General features: G+C 46.1%; 1 protein-coding gene across 3 annotated transcripts in view; it reads right to left on the reverse strand.

Annotated features, from left to right (window-relative positions):
- The window catches only part of LOC135396544 (E3 ubiquitin-protein ligase RNF123-like), a 502,532-nt gene that overhangs the window by 414,797 nt on the left and 65,287 nt on the right, over positions 1 to 22,448 (reverse strand). For all 3 annotated transcript variants that reach the window (XM_064627582.1, XM_064627583.1, XM_064627581.1), the window contains exon 6: positions 10,473 to 10,527. In XM_064627582.1, coding sequence (XP_064483652.1) covers positions 10,473 to 10,527 — 55 coding nt within the window. The remainder of the gene's footprint in view (positions 1 to 10,472; positions 10,528 to 22,448) is intronic.

Below are 22,448 nucleotides of genomic sequence, written 5' to 3' on the forward strand. Positions count from 1 at the left end.
AGTGCATTACAAACCACGAATATTTTCAACTTTTATGCCTCAATACGACTGTCTTGAGGTTGGCATATTTTGAACTCCGTGGGCAGCGCGAACCTATGAACGCCTATATTCACAAGTAAGTCAGATGTGTTTTTGTCGAACGATGTTAAAATTTGGGCGCTACACATTGCATTGTTTGATTCTTCATTAAAGTCGACTCCAGTAGAGGACAACACATCAAAAGACGGCTTCAATCGTATGCCAATGAAACTGCAATTAAACCGTAGAAATCATAAGGAGAGACTAGAAGCAAAGGCCTGAAGAGGAAAATGGGAGAGAGCAAAGGAGTTGAACGGAGGGACTTTCCTCCTCAACGGCAAAGCGCGGGCTTCGCCATATTGTAGTAGCCGAAGCCGACCGGAAGTGCATGAGCGCCAGATAACCAAGCCAATCCACAAAAAAACAAAAACAAAAATGGTAGCTGGTGCAGGTACGTATTCGTTTTTCTATCTCACGAATGTGCCTCTCCAACTATTGTACGCTGCAACGTCATGCTAGCATTTTATGTCAGGTCTCGTATACCTGTTTCAACCGCAGGTTGTGCTAGCATGACAAATAATGTCTGTAAACGTGTACGCTGCGTAAATTCTTACGGGTATGGAACGTCAATACTCAAATTTTCGGTGCGTGTTACCGATATAGCTTGGTCTGTGCAAGAAGTTTAGATAGACACACAGACACATTAGAATGGAAGGCCTTAATAGGTGCTGTTGTAGCATAAATTTTGAGTAACCGTAGGACGCTTGGCGCCTAAATATTAAAGGAGAATTTGCACATGTAACGAACATGACTGGTTAAACTCGTTTATTGGTCTTGTCGTGACCTCCGCCTCACTGGTTCATGAAGAGCACTTGTTTTGTCAGCTTGCTCATGATGTAGGCCTTCTGGGATTTCTCTGTTATCTTGCGGGACAGCCCGTGCAGCCTCAACAGCAGGAACCACTTCATGATCACTTTCACCAGTGAGATTATATGTTCGGGCTCAGAGTTGTAGTGGTCCAATAGATGTTCTTGATCTATGTAGTGGACTTTATGGTAGAGTTATGCTACATTGTTCATGACAATGTGATTAATCAAAACAGACTTCTGCTCAATTAATTTTGACTTGAAGGAATTTCACCGCACGTATATGCATTTAGAGACTGTGTTTTCAAATCTGTTGCTTGCGCTCTCTCATTTTCACAATTTTTTAAATCCTAATTTCACAGGCTGTGGACACTGCAGTCATCTGCTCTGGAATGACATGAATGTGGCACCGTGCCTCGCAAACAGGTGAAAGCGCTTCATCACCTTCAGAAGAAGGTACCACCCGAGTGTGGAGCCAAGCATTAATAGTAAAGCTTTGTATCACAGTACAACTAAACAGTTCATTGTAATTTTATTGTAATACCTATTTCTTAGGTGCACTTTACTGTGTGCTACAGTAAACATTTAGTAACTGCAACAGCCAGTCCCCAGCACTTCTTGTTTGAGCAAAGCAGTAATTCGACTAGTGGACTGCACTCTACAACAGAGTGAATACCCCTGTGCACCATGGTGTGTTTGAGTTGACCATAAGTTTCAGCTAATGTCACGTTTGACTGAAAGAGCATTCACTGTATAATGCTCGAAATTGAGGTATTGATTTTGAACTTACACGTTAGTTACACCTCAGTCATAGCTATTGCATATCTCTGACATTAGTACTTTTCTGGAACTGTTACTTACTTGTACTATAATAAAATATTTTGATTATTACTGCCTACTCCTGCCAGAGGTGACAAGATGTAATTATGTAAGTAAGTAAGAAAACAAATGTAAGTAATTATTTTCTTGACAGGCATCGTGTGTGTACATGACCTCAATCTTGCTCCATTATTTGCTTTCATCTGTCCTGTTATTCAAAGGCCATGCCACTTTTTGCATATGAAATAAATTGTAATGTACCACATCTTGTTCGAGTGTCATTCGTGCATATTTCATAGACAAGTGTAGAATGAGCATCATGGACCCCCGACCAGTTGCAAACGCTGCCAATACCCCGAAAGTGTGTATTGAACTCTCTGCATCACAAAATGAAATTAGTATACTACCGTGCTGCTGTCCTGTTTCCAGGAGAAAATAATGGGGATAGCACCTGGCTTCAGCCATTTCTTGTTGTGGCTAAAGTAAAAGCATGAGGGCTCGAAGCGTTTGGAACATATCCTTTGAGAGAAGGTTGAAAAGACTGCTCAGATACACTTCCACTCTCCAATACCACTGTCTCAAAGGTATGAGGTCATGGTGGGGAAACCTGTAATATTGACAGAAGTACGACCTATGGCACCTCAACAATACCCATCGCCTATGAATAGAAATAATGATTTGATTATTTCTATGTCTCCAATAAAGGTGTTAGGGAATGTTAGTGAATAATGACACTCACTTGTGGAAAGATACTCCAGATATGGCAGAATGTACTGTGTGACACCTTGGAAGCGCGCATGACATGGGCATGATTTGTGCTCGAAACACAAACACAATTCGGGAAGCAAAACTCGATATACAGTGCAGCAAGATTCTCAAGTCCACCAGCCAACACCAAACACCTTATTACAAATGAAGAAATGCTGACATGACAACAACAGTGGGAATAGTGGGTATTGCCGGGGTACATTGAAGAACAATATTCACCACGATCCTGCGGCCTGGGAAGGTTCCTTGCACTGGCTTCAAAACAGTAATCCACATCTCCAGGAACCAGGCCATTACATTAAAAAGAAAGAAAGTCATAGCCCCAAAGAATTCTCGGCGAGCTTGTGCTGTGAGGTACCACCTCTTCCCCGGGGGCGCCGAGCCCGTAAATCATTCCAATTCACATTATGTAATCTTTCTGCTGTCTTTGCTATTCCAGTGACACTCCCCTTTTCATATGTTGTCTTTTCAATGTGTATTAATTGTGTAAAAAGAAAAGAAAACAAGGTCGTCGGACCCAAAAGTTTAACGTAAGAGTGACGGGCATGGAAATTACAAGGAATCATCCTTATGACTTCTATGGTGTCAGGGCCCCATGTCTTTAGCGACGACAGAATGCACCTGAGGCGGTATGTTTGTTTGGGCGCTTACGAGGCTCTTCCGGGAGAGACAAATATTTTTCGGCTGTGGCGGCAGTCCCACAAAGGAGGGACCGCCAGAATTACCATCCCCAGGGTCAAACCAGTCTTTCAATCGCTTCATTACTCCGTCGGAGTTTCCCCTAATTCCACATGTTCCAACGTTCTAGTCAAGGATGTCTGATCAGTTGTTTCAGCCGCATTGTTTCTTGTGATGCAGCGAGCGTCAAAGTCGAACTCCGCGTAATTAGCTTTAGCCGATAACCACGGCCGGCTCTCGGCAATTCCGGAACCGAAACTCTGCTAGCTTCCCCTTGCACTAAAGGCCACATTTTCTTTATAGAACAGATGATTACAGCACGGAAAGGCCGCAGTATTACTTACTTCATGTTTATTTTATGCTTACTGCACATTTATTTCTTCGTAAATTGATTATAGTAACAATATTCACCATTGAAACCGAGCTGCCAAGGACAGCGCGCAGACAGCACTGGCACATGGCAACACTGGCCGCCACAATATGGCGCATCCCTCGTTTTGACGCAGAGCCAGCGCCACCTTCTAGCCTCTCCTTATGATTTCTATGAATTCAACATTAACAGTCGAACTCACGCACCAGCACTTGCCTGCTGCCCTCTGGCACATCAATTCTGCTCTGGCACTGCTGAGCTTGCGTGTGACAGAGAGGGATCACTTAGTTGGCGATGGAGTGCGGGTAATACGGGTATACCCGTATTACCCGCGGTCGCATTGCGGGACACCCGCATTTTACCCGCTACCCGCAGCGATCGCGAATTCCTACCCGCAAATCGTGAAGATGTGCGGGTAACTGCGGGTACCCTCGGGTATACGGCATAGGTCGGCGAATTCATTCATGATGGCCTTCACCGACTTCATTCACCATCACCTCATAGAGAATGATGTGATGTTGAATGAAGGGCATGATGTGATGTGAAGTTGAAGTTGAATGAGCGGCATGATGTGAAGTGAAGTTGAAGTTGAATGAAGGGCTATGATGTGATGTGAAGTTGATGTTGAAGTTGAATGAAGGGCTATGATGGGATTTGAAGTTGAAGTCCGCGTGATGGGTTTTGAAGTTGAAGTTGAAGTCCACGTGGTGGGATTTGAAGTTGAAGTCAGCGTGATTGGTTTTGAAGTTGAAGTCAGCGTGTGTGGGTTTGGAAGTCGAAGTCCGTGTGTTGGGTTTTGAAGTCAGCGCGATGGTTTTTAAGGGGAAGTCAGCGGGATAGGTTTTGAAGCTGAAGTCTGCGCGATAGATTTTGAAGATGACGGATAGGTTTCGAAGTCCTCATAATAGGTTTTGAAGCCGACAATGTTTAGTCGATGTCTGACCTTCACGTGTCGTGACTGTTACTTGTGCGAACGCGTGCGGAGTGAATGGCAAATGTATATTGGAGTGCACTGAGCGAACATAAACGCTTCGCGTTTCGTGTCTGGTGTGGGCGTATGGGCCTGACACTGTAGATGCCTGGCGGACTTCCCCCCCCCCCTTGTTGTGTACCGGCGGTCGCAGGGAGGGAAAGTGTTTGGAACGCGTTACTCTCTGGCGTAGTGGGGCGCGGAGGGCAATGCCATGTAGCGGGGGCAACTGTATGTTGCGAATGTGAGCGGTAGATTAGATCGAGCTGTGATTTGGCGTTCTGCGGTCGCGCGATCTGCACGTTGCGGTTGTTCTGTTTGACTCATTTGCTCGCCTACAGCTATAATGTGCGTATATATGTATATTGGATGGGTTTGGATTTGAGCCTCCGCCTTCGGTCGCGTACGCGCAGACTTGTACGTATCTTGAGTACGTACTCAAAATACAGTATTTTAAATACTTTTTCCGGTATTTTGGTACTCTACTCAATACTTTTTGCGGCAAGTATTTTTAATGTATTTAAAATACTTTTTTCGCTATTTGCTACTCAGTACTTAAAATACTTTCCTTCGTCGTCAAGCCATATCCAGCACACTTCCCGCCGTGCCGAGATTTTCAGCTCACTGGAATTCCGGGAATTCGCGAATCTGTCATTTATCCTCTTGTACAATAGGCTGGTCCCACGCTTGGGCTTCCTTGTCAATAGCCAACTTCGCCAGAAAACCGTTCCTATTCATATTGCCAGGTACACCAGGGGATTAGGTACAAGAGAATCCCGGCATTTATTTCCTTGGTCACCAAAGCAATAAACACGTGCCAGAGGTTGAAAGACCCGAACGGACATACAGGAGGGATTACGAAGTTTTGGGTCAGAACATATCAACAAAGTTTGCTTGGGTTCACTAAAGTTCACCAAACATTACTTGACGCCAAGACGTTGCAAATGAAAGATATGCTTAAGCATGGCTTATGAAGTTTATTGCTTTCATTTGTAAGGCCACGTTCAGAATACGCGTTTCACTTACTGCTAATACTAAAGTACTTTAAAGAGTATCTTAAATACTTCTTAGAGTATTTAGTACTCTACTCAAATTACTTTCAGTTTTGAGTATTTTGTACTCTATTTTAAATACTTTTTACGTAGAGTATTTAGTATCTTATTTTAAATACTTTTGCGCAGTATTTTGTACAAGTCTGCGTACGCGCGTTTTACTAGGCGACAGTAGATTGCTGTCGTGCTGACGAAGTGTGTTTTATTAGGCTTATTTTGTGTCTTCTTATTGCTTATTTTTCCTTTGTGTGATTGGGATCCAAATAGGACAAGATCGGGCTGGCATTGTTTTTGTGGACGTCTTTTGTTTTAAATGTAATACACAGAGGTCACTATAGGCCTCTTATTTATCAGAGGTGCATAGGTCATGTTTTGGGGAAATATGTGTTCGGCATGCATGTAGCATCCATCGGACACAAGTGTTCCATCAGAGCACGCAGCTGATATTTCTTAGATATTCATCGCCAATAAAGTACATTTCAGCAGAGGCGGGGAAGTTAATTACCACCCAAAAGTTGCTAGTTACGAGTTACGTCATTAAGCTAAATATGTAATGAAGTTACAACCTTCAAGTTATCAAAATGAAATTAAGTGAGAAATGAAAGTTATTGCTACTATGCCGAAATTAAGTTGGGAGCGGAGTTCCGAATATACCTTGTCAATTGGGCACAAAGTGAGAATTGCAATTCCAAGTCCTGCGAGTTCCCATTTTCCGCGCACATTTCATAGAACCTTGCCAGTGGCCTTATCACCTTCCCCGTAAAAAAATGCACTCCACGCACTCCAAACGAACGCTCTGCTGCGACCTAACTCAGAAGCACGTCGGAATTGCGTTTGCGTACATCCAGTACATCGCGCTGCAACAGGGAACAGGGCGGAGCAGACAGGCTGCTGGCGCCGCGCACGTGCAAGAGGCGGGGTCACTGTCGTCGGATTTTTCAGCAGCAAAATAAAAAGAAAGGAGCCCGCGTTGTGCGTTCTGCGGGCTTGGACGTCAAGCGAAATAGAAATTTCTAACTTTGCTCATGATACTTTTGCGAAGTTACCTCAAAAAGTGACTTACACTACACTCAAGTGATTATGATGAGAGGTTGTTTCAAATATCAAATAAAAACATGTAAGAGTGGGAATTGTTGTAAACTGTGTCGACACATATTTATTTAGAGATTGTGAGAGAGGAAAAGAAACTTGTTTCACGGACTGTAAGTTGGTGGTCTTCCGAGCTCCCTGCAGTCTTTACTTCAATTTGCGCCTCACATTCTGTGTCCAAACGCCTCGGTCGTTAAGAATTCACTTAGTGTTCGTCCGTATATACCCTCCTCGGAGGAAAAAGAATACAATGGGTTACACTTCTCCGAGGAGAGATTCTCAGTTTTTGGTGTCAGTGATTTACCGAGACCATGATACATCCCTGTGACACCCCGCACCCCAAAGAAAAAAGTTTTGCGACACACCCTGCAAAAAAGGGGGCTTGTCGTTTCAGCTGTATGTTGGTAATTATACGTGTAAAGCTCTTATCACGTAGCTGTAATAATGACCACGCCCCCTGCTTGATATTCCGGATAAACCACTGCAGTGGTGTATTGCATGAAAGAATTAGAGTAAAAACATATGTCCAGCGAAGGTGGTACAGGTCGCTGAATTCGTTCATGACGGCTATTTCCAGTGTCAGTAAGCATCATGTCACAAGAACTCATGTAATACTGAGTGGCTGGACACGATGTATTCCGATGCCGAAGCTAATAGCCGGAAGATACCCCGCGTCACGAGTGAAAAATGGCACGGCGGAAAAGCCAGACGTACGAAGGCACATGATCGTGCAATGTACCGGCAGACACGGCGATCGTACGAAGTCCTATAAACGTTCAATGTTCCGGCAGGCAAAGATGTCGTACGAAGCCACATGAACCTGCAATGTGCTATGCGCTCACTTAGCTGTCAACAACGGGCGCAACATTGTGCAACAACCCTACCGCGTAAGCAACATACCTCCCGCCGCCGTTCACATACGACAGCGGAGGTCAAACGTTGCACCCCTCCCTTTCCTCCTTTCTTGGTGCACCCTGCTTCGAAGCCCAACCCAGAGCAAGGCGACCGCACCCTCCAAACAGCATACCCCTCCTCCGCTTACGCTTTGCCGCCACTACCAGGAAATCCACGCTAACAGGGGCGAGGAAGACGCCAACGTCGTAATCCTCCAGCAGCGAGCAGCCGGGCACACCAACGTAGGCCTTCGTTGGTATTCAACTTCAAAACCCCATCAGCGGTCACCCGAAGCCACATGAACGCGCAATGTGCTATGCGCTCACTTATCTGTCAACAACGGGCGCAATATTGTGCAACAACCCTACCGCGCAAGCAATACACCTTCCGCTGTTCGCATGCGAACGGAGGTCAAACGTGGCATCCCTCCCTTTCCTCCTTCATAGGTAAACCCTGCTTCCAAGTCCAACCGAGTGCAGGCTGACCGCGCCCTCCGAACAGCATACCCCTCCTTCGCTTACGCTTTTGCTGCCACTACCAGGAAATCCACGCAAACACAGGCGAGCAGGACGCTAGCGTCGTAATCCTGCAGCCGGGCACACCCCACGTAGGCCTTTGTTGGAGTTCAACTTCAAAAACCCCATCACCGACTTCAGCACCCATCATAGGAATTCAACTTCAAAACCCCCATCACAAACTTCAACTTCAAAATCCATCACCGACTTCAGAACCCATCATAGGAATTCAACTTCAAAACCCCATCACAGACTTCAACTTCAAAATCCATCACTGACTTCAGAACCCATCATAGGAATTCAACTTCAGAGCCCCATCACAAACTTCAACTTCAAAATCCATCACCGACTTCAGAACCCATCATAGGAATTCAACGTCAAAACCACGATGGGATCTGAAGTTGAATTCTGATGATGGGTTCTGAAGTTGAATGATGGGTTATGATGTGATGGAAGTTGAATGATGGGTTATGATGTGATGAATTCTGAAGTTGAAGTTGAATGATGGGTTATGAAGTGATGAATTCTGAGGTTGAAGTTGAGTTACGGGCTCGTGATGTGATGGTTTATGACGGTGATGTGATGTGATGGGCTTTGCGGAAAACTGACCATGATGTGATGTTGAATGAATTCTTCGCAAAATGCCGACCTATGGGTATACCCGCGCTCAGCTCTAACCATTAAACCCCATACGTATGAGAACAAAATTAGCCTACCACATAAGTAGCGATTGAAGTTGCACCTTGTCACATTGCAGAAGTCCACTAGGAAATGCATTCATTGCGCCGGAAATGTTGTACACGCGTGAAGTTGGAAATTCCCCTTCTGTGCCTGTGTCAACGTTAATCACTGAAAGTCCCTTTCTTTTTGAAGAATTACATCAGTCAAACCTATTGCCAAAATTTAGTGTTATTGTTGGTAGAGCGTGATCACTAGGCAATGGCGAACGACACTAGCAGCGTGGGGGAGGTAAGCACTATTGCTGCCATCACTGTGTGTTAGAAATTTATGGCAACCGAACAAAGAAGGCGTAAACAATTAGGATGGAACGTTGCTCTCACGAGAACGTCCTGTTGTGACCAATCCGGAACCGCGCATTGTTAAACAGAAATTGTGCAGAACCTTGAAATTCGTATTCTTTGATCATATCTGTAATATGCGTCTTAGAGACATCTTTTAACACAACGGTATTTATTGACAATGTAGCACATAGGCAAATCTCAGATGAACAGCAGAAACAGCAGCAGCGTAGCTTTGGTCACCGTGGCAGTTACCCACGAAGTATGTTCAATTCCTGGCCAGTAACAGTTCAATAAGCACGAAACATGGAAGTTGGCGGAGCGCGAGGTGGGGCCTTGGACGTGACATCGACTTTACGTAAAGTGATCTACGTCGATTAGTTTTGACGGGAATGCAGCTTCATGTGTCGAATTATTATCCTACCCTCCGGCATGTAGATCATGTCGCCACACCAATTGTCTTCCATTTTGACTAGCTTTGTGACTACAAATTTTGACTAGAATGAAATATTTTGTTGCTTGGGGACCAAACGGTGTGCTCCACTACATTAGATTTATGGATGTAACTCCCTCGCGGATTGTATAAAGTATGTCTTAGATCAAGGCTTCTAGGAAAGGATTTTTTTTTTCCTGAGTATTGCGAAGAACACAAGAGCTTGTTGTTATTTTATTGTCAGAGGCTAAACTCTACTGTGGTTGAGGAACAGTGAATATCACACATGTAAGCCAGTGTCATTGAAGGAAATATGCTTGAGATCAGGGTTAGAAGATTTGTTTCCTCCTCTCTCTCTCTTGTTTCTTTTTGTCTCAATCTACACCTTCCATAATAGTTATCTTATGCTCAACATTCCATGCAGCTTTGTAAGCCTTCTATGCAGTTTTGGAACTAAGGAAGACAAAAACGGCTTTCTTGAAAGTGGACACCCACCCGAAACAACTTTGTAGCTACATAATCATTGGCATCCTCTGTGTGTGTGAACTATTTCTCAGGAGGTATGTTGTCACACTTTGACTCATTATGTCTAAAGCCTAGTTGCTAGTTACAACTCTTACATCATCTCCACATCTCCAATCTCCAAAGCGGTACCAGGCTAAAACACTTAGCATTTCAACATTTAAGTACAGTCGACCAGCGTTTAGCCGGATGGCCCCGTTTGCTGCGAAAATGTCCGGATAGCGGGGGAATCGGATAAATGAAACACGAAAATTCAGAGTGAACCTAAAGTGAAATTATGATTTCAAATTAGCGGCATTCACGTTGTTTTCAACCGAAGAACAAAAAATGCCCATAGAAACAAAGAAATAGAAAAATCTCGGTGTACATCTCCTAAGAAAAGGTCAGTTCAAGCATGGGAACGTGGTTCAAGTGAGCAAAGGTCACACAAGACTATATTCATCTGGATGATGTACTTACCTTTGAACACACAACATGTCCCTCTGATTGTATTAAACTTGCTTTCACTGGCCAACTGCAAGAACAACGAGAACAGAAGTCAATGCCAAGGCACCACTTTTAGGCTGATAATGTATATTTATTACGAGCCAGCTCTTTCATTTTCACATCTACTTCTCACAAACACTAAGGACAGAGTTGGAGAAAGGTTGCACTGTACATAATGTACCCCTGTACCCCATGTGCTCCTACTCAATAAATAACACACCCCTCTCACCTGCAGATTCCTATAAGTACCTCTGAGTTTATCTTTCTGCTAACTTAACGTGGAATAAACACACTGATTACATCACTGCCAATACTAATCGCTCACTCAGCTTCATCAGACGTAATCTGAAGATGTCGCCCAAACACTTAAAACTCTTAACTTATCTCTCGCTTGTACGACCAAGGCTCGAATATGCCTTCGCCATCTGGGACCCTCCACAACGATACCTTATCGATTCGCTTGAATCTATTCCAAACAGAGCAACTCGCTTCATCGGTAACGATTACTCATCACTCACGCCAGTAACAACAATAAAACACAAGTTTGGTCTTTCTCTTCTGGAACGCCGGCGCCGCATAACGAAATTATCGCTATTTCACCGATTTCTCCACTGATTTCCAGCAGCCCAGTGTCCCATCTCACGTTCCGAAGTTATTTTCCCACGCACTGACCACCCCAACAAAGTTAAACGCTTCAATTGCAACACTAATTTGTTCTCAAAATCGCTCTTTTGTAACACTACCATCGATTAGAATGACCTCTCCCCACTAGCCTTGCACTCATCGACGAAAACTGTACCAAATCCTCACTCTTACACCATGGCCATGTCGTAACTCCGTCGTACGGGAAAGTTACGACGAAGTGTAGATTCACGAAGGGCGCGCGTCGCAAAATATTCGCAGCTTACGGCGGAATCCTGCGAGAGCTCCCGAGCAGTCTTACGAAGAAAGATGGCGGCGTTATTTGGCAGCGGTGGATTTGGAGACGGGAAACAAAGACTCCGTAATACGCGCGAACGCATTGCACTTTGCCACAGAACCTTCGAGACCATCCCCGAAGTGACATTGAGGCACTTTTTTGCTTGGTAACCTTCAACAAATGCTTCAACTTTGTGCTCCGTAAAATCGGGTCGCAGGGATTTTTCAAGCACCCCAACACCCCTCCAAATTGTCCGCAAGAAAGGCAAAAGAAGCCATAAAAGCTGCAAAACTGAGTGCCCACACCGTTTACAAAACACCCTCACCCACCCCCTCCCCGAGACGAACATACTGGGAATGTATTTGCTGTGTCATCGAACGCGTTTCGCCTGTGATTGCATGGCATCCATTGTGGCTACAGAAAGACCGAGAGCACGTGCAGTAACAAAACATTTTGGGACGAACAACTTTGTCTTCTTCTAATGGGACGGCTCTTATTGGTGCGATCACAAATTTTCATCATCGTTACCATAGCGAAAACATAGTCTCGCACGTCTCGCACCCTTTGGCTGTTTGTCTCCGAGGTGCACGTGACAGGAAGCGAGCAACTTCCTCTTCCTCGTCAAAGGGGGTACCCTCTCCACTACGATAGCTTTGTGAATCGCGCTTACGACGCCGTCGTACGCGCGTCGCAGGCTGCGACGTCTTAGCGCATCTTAGCGTAACTTACGATAGCGTTTGTGAATCCGACCCCTGCTTCGTAAGATGACATTTCGTGTTCAAAAAGCGGATATTGTGATATTGTCTTCGATATCTGTCCAACTTGTTTTAGCGAATAAAAGCCACATTTTAACGACCTTTATGCTTAGCAAGGCGGACGCACCTACTATACTACAGACCTGGACATTCCGAAAGCTCCCAGCACCGGGGTAGTAGTTCTGGCAACCAACGCTGCGCTATAGGATTTGGCGCTAGTTAGCACTATTCGCTACCACGTGATTTGTCGAAACCGCGGCAATGTACGATGGGCTGTGTTGACGTACCCGGGTTCGAATCATGGTGCCGGCTGTGCTGTCTGGGGTTTTTCCTGGGTCTTCCTCAGGCGCTTTCAGACACATGTCGGCACAGTTCCCTTAGAAGTCGGCCCAGGACGCACATTCCCCCTGGGCGTCAGTCGTGACTTTGCTCACCTCTGTGAGGCCAACAACGGCGAGCCCTTTAACTAGTACAACAACAACAACCACAACCGCTCTGTTGACAACGACGAAGAGGTACGGAAGAGAGTAGCGCGTGCTTAGCAACAGCCTAGTAGCCCTATGGAGCAGACGAACGACGGTGGCAATGATGACAGTAGAGCACATGTCATTTCCTCTCCCCAATAATGCTATGTGGCGCTTGCAGCGGCCACTAGCGTAACTAACCCGTTACCCGGCTCTCCCATAGGCGGTTGCCATTTGCCCAGGTCTCTAGTATACAGGGCGGTCCACCAACCATGATAGGAATTCATAGTAAAAAACGTAGGCCCCGGAGAGACATGCGGTCAAGAGATTTTTATCTGCCAATAACTTTTGCCACATATTGGTAACATTTTTATTTCATTTCAATTGACGGAAAGTTAATTTATTGAATTGAACTCCGAAATTTCCCAAGGCAACCTAGCGTTTTCTTTGAGGAAATGTGTTCCCCGTGGTCATTTTACTCAGGATAGCACATAATCCCACTCGTAAAGCAATGGCAATTGCCTAAATAAATTCGCCAAAAATCCGTGGAAATGAGCCCTTGGAACCGCCTCTTTTTTGACGGCTGTAGTTTGAGCGCAAAGCTGCGAAGAAAGGAGGTTACATTGACACGCCACACGAGCGGGGAAAGGGTTACAAGCCTTACCCACAGAAGAGTCCCGCTGCTAGGTATCAGCTTTGCCCACGTCAGTTTCAGGGTCGCGCTCTTTTTCCTTTATTCGTTTTTTTGCTCAGTGTGTTTGTTTGCTTTTGGTTTTGCTTTGTTCTGCCTGTACGAGGCAGTTTTCACTATGACCGCTGATAGCGGTCTCGCAGTTTTTCTGCACCACCTTATTGTCATGAACCTGTGTGTGTGTATGTGCGCGCGCGCGCGCGCGTGTGTGTGTGAGAGAGAGAGTTATATGCACGAACGCATGTCAGCGCTCTTCTTTTTTCAATTCGTTTGTTTCCCTGAACAATAGAAGACAAACCAACTTAAAAAAGCAAAAAAAAAACGAAAGTTGAAAGCAAAACGAAAGGCGTGAAAGCAAAATATCACCATGCACCAGGTATGGCTAAAAGCAGTCTCGGGAAGTAACGTAGTTACAAGTGACTAGTTACAGTAACTAGTTACAAAGAATGTAACTTGTAACTGTAACTAGTTATTTGTCACGAAAACTTAACTTCTAACTGCAACTAGTTACTTTTCTCAGCAACTAGTTACAGTTACCACTTACTTCATTTCGAAATTGTATATTCTCACGATAATTTTACCCAATTCGCATTTCTTTCGCAACGCCATTGGCCTCAGCGGCGGTTATGTTATGGTCGGTTACTCGACAAAAACAAATTGTGAATGTGGGGGAACCAGAATGTTCCAAAGCGACGAAAAAGAAAAGAAATAGAAGCGATGACGCGCAGCACACACACAAGGAATATCTGTTGATGCAGCTACCTGCCGAAGCACACAAAACTAGGCACGTGTCATGTGCTCCTCCTTGGGTGTTTCACCTCGATAGGAGGCTAGTGAGGGGTGCGAGCGAAGTGCGCTAGGTTATGCGCGGTACTGTCGCACGGGGTACAGTAGAAGTAATAGGCACGTTAAGGGCCTGTAAAAAAATGTGTTACAAAGAGTCACTTGATGACATTTCGAAGTGGCCGGTGTACCGACGGGCAACATGAAAGATGCCCCGAAGGTTCCTTGGCCAATGTATGAGGGTACATTTGATTTGGTGTGCTCTACGGACGTCAACGTCAAAATTCGTTGCAAGACGTGCAAGAAAACTTATTCATGCAGCAAGACATCTACAGCAACTTGAAGAAGCACCTGGAAGTAAGTTACCTATTGTGAGCATTTTGCCGGCATTAGGAGGTTACCAAACGGTTTTTCAGAGGAAGCATCCTGGTTTGCACCGTGTTGCACAGCAGAAGCGTAAAGCTCCGGATGGCGAAAGGCAACCAAGCACTCAGGCTCAACAGAAAAAATTGGTGTAACTGGTAGCCACGTCGTCTACAGTATCTCAGAGACAAATAGACCGGGCTATTTTAAATTTTGTTGTGGGGAGCATGCAGTGCTTTTCCGTTGTGGAGAACGAGCAGTTTAGACGCATGATTGAGGTACTCCAGCCTGCAAGAACAGTAATCGGGCGAAAAGCTCTTGTTGCCCTGATCAACAGTGCTTACGACGACATGAAGCAATCACTTGTTGAGAGGTTAGGGAAGGTTTCTGCCGACTGCTGGACTGCTTCGAACAGGTATTCCAATATGCTGAACGTGCAGGAAGCAGACTAGTGTTAAAACAGCGTGCTTTCAATTTTAACAGGAGCTTCATCCGTGCCACCGCACACTGGATAGACGAAAGTTCGTTGGAGAGAAGATCAGCGGTGATAGCGGTGCCGCAAAATGTAAACTTCGAACACCAGCTGGGGCCATATGGGGCCGATATTGGCGAACCTGGCAGCCCACCTTGGGCCAATATTGGTGTGCTGCCTGGGATATGGTACACTTTCAAATGCAATATAGGCACAACATTTTCAGACGCGACGAAATTAATATGGGCTGCGGAACAGCTGTCAGGCGATTCAAGACAACCGTATCGCGAGCAGTGCCTTGATTGGGCCTAGATTGACTCCCCATTTACCCAATGTGGGACCGATGTGAGGCCAATATTGAGCTACTGCCTGGGCAATATGGGGTGTACATTGGCAATACTGGAGCTGAATATCGACTGCCAATATTAGGCCTTGCTTGGGCAGGGTTGCAATTGTAAAATTGGGCGAACATTGGGAAGCCGAGATAGCCTATATTTGTCCAGTCTGGAACTCACATTGGGGTGCTGCCTGGATAGACAGACCCCGAAATCCGCTAAATTTAGCGACTTTTCCCCAAATTTGGCAACATTGTCGCGGCGGCAGAAAACCCTGAAAACTTGAGGCGGCGCTGTACGAACGCCAATTCGCAAACAACATGGCGGCCCCCCGTTTGCCTGTGTAACCCATTTGTAATTTTGTAATGCTTTGTGCAGATAATTTTTCATTTCATCACTATTCCTTTGAATTACATGCAAGGGTGGATGCACTTGGACTCTTCGGATATAGATGTGATGGAGCGTTACGAAATGAGTGTAACCCACACACGCATCACCGAGCATGTGGTGGTGGTGGTGGTTGTGCTTCTGAAAGGGCTCGCCGTTGTTAGTCTCACATAGGTGGGCAAGTCACGACTAACACCCTAGGGGAATGTGTCGACTATTAAGGGAACTGTGCCGACATGTCTGAAAGCGTGCAGCGAACATAGAGCAGCAACTGTTCATTCAAAAGTACGTTTTCAAATCGCCGTATAAGCACTCACGCTGAACAGGATGTCGCCGCCATTAATGGATATAACGGAGATTATGTGTACCGAATAAGCAGGCGGTTCATCATCCCTCTCTCATTTATTATTTACCTTCATCCACGTTTGAAGCACAAGATTGGTCTCTTTGGTCAAGCAAGTGCCACTGAAGATGCACCACTGATAATTTACACGCGGCAAGTAAGCAAAGACTAGTGCTGACGCGCACAAAATATGTCCTGGGCCCACAGAGCAATGTACCATGCTACAATGTGTTGCTGTAGCGAATGCTAAAAGCGAAATGCACTGAAGACAAGGACAAGCTAGATACGTTTCAGTGCAAAAAATATGAACCACACTGCACGTATTACATCTCCATACAGATAATGATTGCAGTTACGAATGCTTGACTGGACATGTCATAAAGTGGTCAGTATAAGATTGTAGTTACGTTTAGGAAACACTGTGCACCACCATCCCTACGCCCCAAGGTGATCGCTTTAGCTCACGAATCGCACCTAGGCACCACGCACGTGGCACTCCTTGTCCCTTGCCGGACACGTAGTGGAATTCGCGAGGTGAGTAGTTGACCCACAGCGGTAACAGGCTTTCCCAGCGAAGTTCCTTTTCAGAGTTGAGGGTGGCTTGCTACGTTGTTTCCCTTTAGCCTTCGTGAGTCGCTGGACAACTGGCGTGTCACACCACGCATCAGCTGCACCTCATTGTTCGATTGTTCGATGAACCTGGCTAGGGTTAGTGCTCGTTCCAACGTGAGGCTGGAACCTTCCATCATGAGGCGTTCACGAACTTGTGGAAGACTTTCGTTTTCCACCAATTGGTCTCTGATAATCTCTTCAAGTGTGCTTCCGAAATTGCACGTTGCAGCAAGGCCTCTTAATGCTGTTACAAATTCGTCGATCGTCTCACCGGGAAGTTGAGACCGATGGCGAAACTTGCGTCGGTCTGCGATGACGTTGAAAGTTTCTGCATATCAAGCTTCCAACGTGGCTATAGCTTCTGCGTAGGGATCGCGTGCTTCTTCCTTCTTGTCAGTTGAAGGGCTCGCGGCGACTTGAGGTACCGGGAGTGTGAAGAAAATTCGTTGGCCTTCCGTACCTAGTGCATGTAGCAGTAAAGCTTTCTTACGCTTCGAAGATAACGTTGCGTCCGCCACGCAATCCAAATAATTCTCGAACATCCGGCGCCATTGCGCCCATGGAATGTAAGGCTTGCCAGGTAACTCCAAAAATGGCGGTAGGGATGTAAGGCTTCCGTAGCTCATGACATACAGCAGAAGAACGCAAGAAGGACAAGCAGGTCCAATTGCTCGTCGCCAAAATGTAGTGTAGAAGATGAACAGCCTTTATTACAATGATGTCGATGCATATATACAGGTGGTTGGATACTAATGACGATGAGGATTAACATGACAAACATGTGGCGACACCACATTTCCTCCCCCCAGGAAAATAATATTGTAAAAAAAACAAACAAACCAGTCTTGTCAGTATCGCAACCGTTGCGGTGGTCGTCTTTCACGGCTACCCCTGCGTAAAGGTTCTTGCCGTTTTGCTTGAGGCTCCTGCGTCGAGGTTGAAGTAACAGGCTCAAGTGGAGGGTCGACGGTAGATGCTTTACGATCGTTGCTCACAGGCAACGTAGATAACTGTGGAGGGTCGATCGACGACCAGTGAACTTAATCCTGATGGTGGACATTCTTGCGATACTTGTGAGACGCTTCTTCAGATACTTTGGAGAGTCTACTTGCGTTCCAGACCTTGCCATCATCCAGCAAGAAAGAACTGTTTCCTTGGCTTGCAACAATCATCCTTGGTGTGGAGAATAATCTGTCACTCTTCGTGACGTGTGTTGGTTGTTTTACGCGGACGAAGTCCCCAACTTTGAGAGTAACTACGTGAGCGGCGCGTTTGTTGTCGACATACTTTTTGGTCGCCAACTGCTTCTTGAGTATTTTCTCCCGTAGATTCTGCAAAGCCACGACTGGATCTACATGAAAGTCTGGAATTGGCAGACCGACGACGTTCAGTGGTCAGAAAACCCTGTTCACGACGTTCAGTCTCGTTCGTAGAGCACGTCCATGTAAGAGAACTGCCGGCGAGTATCCAGTTGTAGTGTGAGGTGTTGCACGGTACACGCCCAAGTAGTCAGTAAGTGCTGCTTCGAGGCTTCGCTTTTCGAGGATGGCCACTTGGATGAAACTTTTCAGGACACGGTTAAAACGTTCAATCAGACCATTTGATTGAGGGTGATAAATAGACGAGTAAGTGTGCTTAATACCGCGGTCGTTGAGGAACTCCTGAAAGTCCGATGAAGTAAATTGCGGCCCGTGATCAGATACAACCTCTGTGGGGTATCCTTCTCGACTGAACAGTGTGCGCAGGAAGGAGATTACTGTAGCCGACGTAACTGTGCTGCAGAAGGAGACCTCAGGCCATTTACTGTAGTAGTCCGTGACACTGATCATGAACTTAGATGACTGTGGCGCACGGTGTACAGAGCCGACGACGTCGATGCCTATTTTCTCCCAAGGTCCATCCGGAAAAGGAATTGGCTGAAGTGGTGGGGAACATGTCTTAGCGCTTTTATCTGCTGACTGGCAGATCAAGCAATTGCGGACGGAGCGCTCGACATCGGCATCCATCGCAGGCCACCAGTAGGACAGTCAGACCGAACGGCATTTCTCCTAACCTTGCAAATCTTCACGCGATACAAGATGCTGCTACCCCGGACGATAAGAAGACACTCTCTTCGTTTCTGGGAATGATGGGTTACTACGCCAAGTTCATAAAGAATTACGCAGATGAAGTAGAACCACTACGAGAGCTTCTACGGGGAGATGCACCGTTTCTCTGGACCGAGGAGAGGCAAATCGCCTTCAACAGGCTGAAGTCATTGCTTATGGAATCAACCGCACTTGCACTTTTTCATCCCGATCTGCCTATTACAGTCTCCACGGATGCGTCTGCATACGGCCTGGGAGCTGTACTTCAACAGCAGCATGGCTCGTACCTGAAGACTGTAGCTTTCGCATCGAGAACATTATCAGCCGCTGAACGACGCTACTCCGTTGGCGAAAGGGAAGCACTCGCCTGTGTGTGGGCCGTGGAGCACTGGCACGTTTACCTCTGGGGTCGCCGTTTCACACTACAGACCGATCATCAAGCGCTTCAAGTACTCCTGAGCAGGCAAAGTACGGGTAATCGTCCACTACGGATAACACGGTGGTGTGTGAGGCTGCTGGATTACACGTTCGACGTCGTTTACAAGAAAGGGAAACAAAATGTAATCGCAGACGCGCTTTCCCGCCTTCCTGCACCTTTGGCTGCTCCTTCCATTCAAGAGTCCCTTCAAGATGAAGACGAGATCATCTGCTGGATCGACAGCACTGGTTCCGGCATTCTGTCGAGACAAGAGCTCCAAGCTGAGAGTTATGCCGACCCGCTGCTAGCGCAGATCCTCAAGTTCATCCAACAAGGATGGCCAAGCAGGAATACAATGAGCCAGAATCTCTCTGCATTCGGGCAAGTCAAAGACGAACTGTCTGAAGTGGACGGTCTGCTGCTTAGGCAAGACCGGATAGTCGTACCACCATCCCTACGCCCCAAGGTGATCGCTTTACCTCACGAATCGCACCTAGGAATCGTGCGCACGAAACAACGGATTCGACAATACTGCTGGTGGCCTGCGATGGATGCCGATGTCGAGCGCTCCGTCCGCAATTGCTTGATCTGCCAGTCAGCAGATAAAAGCGCTAAGGCATGTTCCCCACCACTTCAGCCAATTCCTTTTCCGGATGGACCTTGGGAGAAAATAGGCATCGACATCGTCGGCCCTGTACACCGTGCGCCACAGTCATCTAAGTTCATGATCGGTGTCATGGACTACTACAGTAAATGGCCTGAGGTCTCCTTCTGCAGCATAGTTACGTCGGCTACAGTAATCTCCTTCCTGCGCACACTGTTCAGTCGAGAAGGATACCCCACAGAGGTTGTATCTGATCACGGGCCGCAATTTACTTCATCGGACTTTCAGGAGTTTCTCAACGACCGCGGTATTAAGCACACTTACTCGTCAATTTATCACCCTCAATCAAATGGTCTGATTGAACGTTTTAACCGTGTCCTGAAAAGTTTCATCCAAGTAGCCATCCTCGAAAAGCGAAGCCTCGAAGCAGCACTTACTGGCTACTTGGGCGTGTACCGTGCAACACCTCACATTACAACTGGATACTCGCCGGCAGTTCTCTTCCATGGACGTGCTCTACGAACGAGACTGAACGTCGTCGGCCTGCCAATTCCAGACTTTCATGTAGATCCAGTCGTGGCTTTGCAAAATCTACGGGAGAAAATACTCAAGAAGCAGTTGGCGACCAAAAAGTATGTCGACAACAAACGCGCCGCTCACGTAGTTACTCTCAAAGTTGGGGACTTCGTCCGCGTAAAACAACCAACACACGTCACGAAGAGTGACAGATTATTCTCCACACCAAGGATGATTGTTGCAAGCCAAGGAAACAGTTCTTTCTTGCTGGATGATGGCAAGGTCTGGAACGCAAGTAGACTCTCCAAAGTATCTGAAGAAGCGTCTCACAAGTATCGCAAGAATGTCCACCATCAGGATTAAGTTCACTGGTCGTCGATCGACCCTCCACAGTTATCTACGTTGCCTGTGAGCAACGATCGTAAAGCATCTACCGTCGACCCTCCACTTGAGCCTGTTACTTCAACCTCGACGCAGGAGCCTCAAGCAAAACGGCAAGAACCTTTACGCAGGGGTAGCCGTGAAAGACGACCACCGCAACGGTTGCGATACTGACAAGACTGGTTTGGTTTTTTTTTTTTTTTCTACAATATTATTTTCCTGGGGGAGAGGAAATGTGGTATCGCCACATGTTTGTCATGTTAATCCTCATCGTCATTAGTATCCAACCACCTGTATATATGCATCGATATCATTGTAATAAAGGCTGTTCATCTTCTACACTACAAACACCAGTAACAAATTTGCAAACTGCATATGCAGCCTGGACTAGTAGTGGTGGAAAATAACATTACGTGAAAAATACAAGATTGTAAGCCATATAACGAGGCCTTTGTTAATCAGTGTAATCATCCAGAGTTATAGGGATCGAGGCAGGGAGTCATGAGCCAGCGCCGTACAAATGCTTGAGAAAGGGCTTGTACAGATGATGATGCACTTGAAATGTGCACTCCCTCCTGGGAAGAAGGTAGTGCTGAAAATAAGCCCAAGTCGAAGCTAATGCTGCAGTTGTTCTATTACGTGAAGACAGCTCAACTTTCACACTTGGTTTGTAGGTATAACATAATGTACCACACAGGCAATATCGAGCATTTTTTAGTGAAAAACAGCCATTGGTGGGTCACACAGAGCAACTGTTCATTATTAGGCCTCTGTAGGAGACTTCATTACTTGAGGATGTCAACATAACTGCCTCTAGACACTGCACCCAACAAAGTAGCCCCCCACAGACCCGTATGCACGGGGGTGGATGCAGGATGTTTGTGAGGAGGTAGTACAAGTCTCGGAAAACATGCTAGATTTATCCAGACCAGCCTCCACCCCTCCAAATGTTGGACATGGTGTATTGACATGTCGGTAATGATGCACTGAACTGTCATGACATGCTTTCAATTGAATAGTGGCAGTTGAAGAAAATGCATTAGCAGTGGGATTTGAACCCACACCCTCTGATTGCTGGTCAAGAGACTCTACAGCATCTCTGACCGGCACGTCAGAAATGCTTGTAAGCACGTTTGACCGACAAATTTGAAGGCACGTCACAAGATATTATTACCCTCGGGGTATAATAACGGGAGTTATTGCTATACTGAAACATTCATCACGCCACCGACTAACGTTTACAAAAAAGAATTGAGCGTTAACTTGGAGTTTTAACAAAGCTTGATCTCGGTTTAAAGTAAACAGCGTTGGTGAAACCGGGCCTGGGACAGACAGGAATAACAACAGTAACAAGAATAGGCTACAATGATCACAAAAGATATCAAAACGGAAAGAAAAGCAAGAATGACGGTGGCTGGAGTGATACAAGGAAGCAGAATGGTAGGCGCGTGACCGCTTGAACCAGAGTAGTATACAATGCGTTATGCTATGTAAAGTTGGGTAATGGCAGCCTCGAAACGAGTAGAATCATCAATATAGACAAGAGATTCCGGTGGGTGGTTCCAGTCGCGAATCGTGTTAGGAAAGGAGTGTATCAAGAAATGTGTGTGTGACAGTGTGGAGTTTTGATCTTGTGGGCGTGGTCATGACGTGAAGAAATGTAGACAGCAAGGGGGGAAACGATCACGTGTACTTGTGTTATGAAATAATTTGTGAAAAAGACGCAAGCGTTAAACTGCTCGTCTGTAGGAGAGACGTTCCATGCCAAGGTCCGGTTCTAATTGTGAAGAACTATAGTCCGGTGAATAATTGGAAGTGA

Source organism: Ornithodoros turicata, chromosome 6 (assembly GCF_037126465.1).
Source record: "Ornithodoros turicata isolate Travis chromosome 6, ASM3712646v1, whole genome shotgun sequence".
Classification (NCBI taxonomy): Eukaryota; Metazoa; Arthropoda; class Arachnida; order Ixodida; family Argasidae; genus Ornithodoros; species Ornithodoros turicata.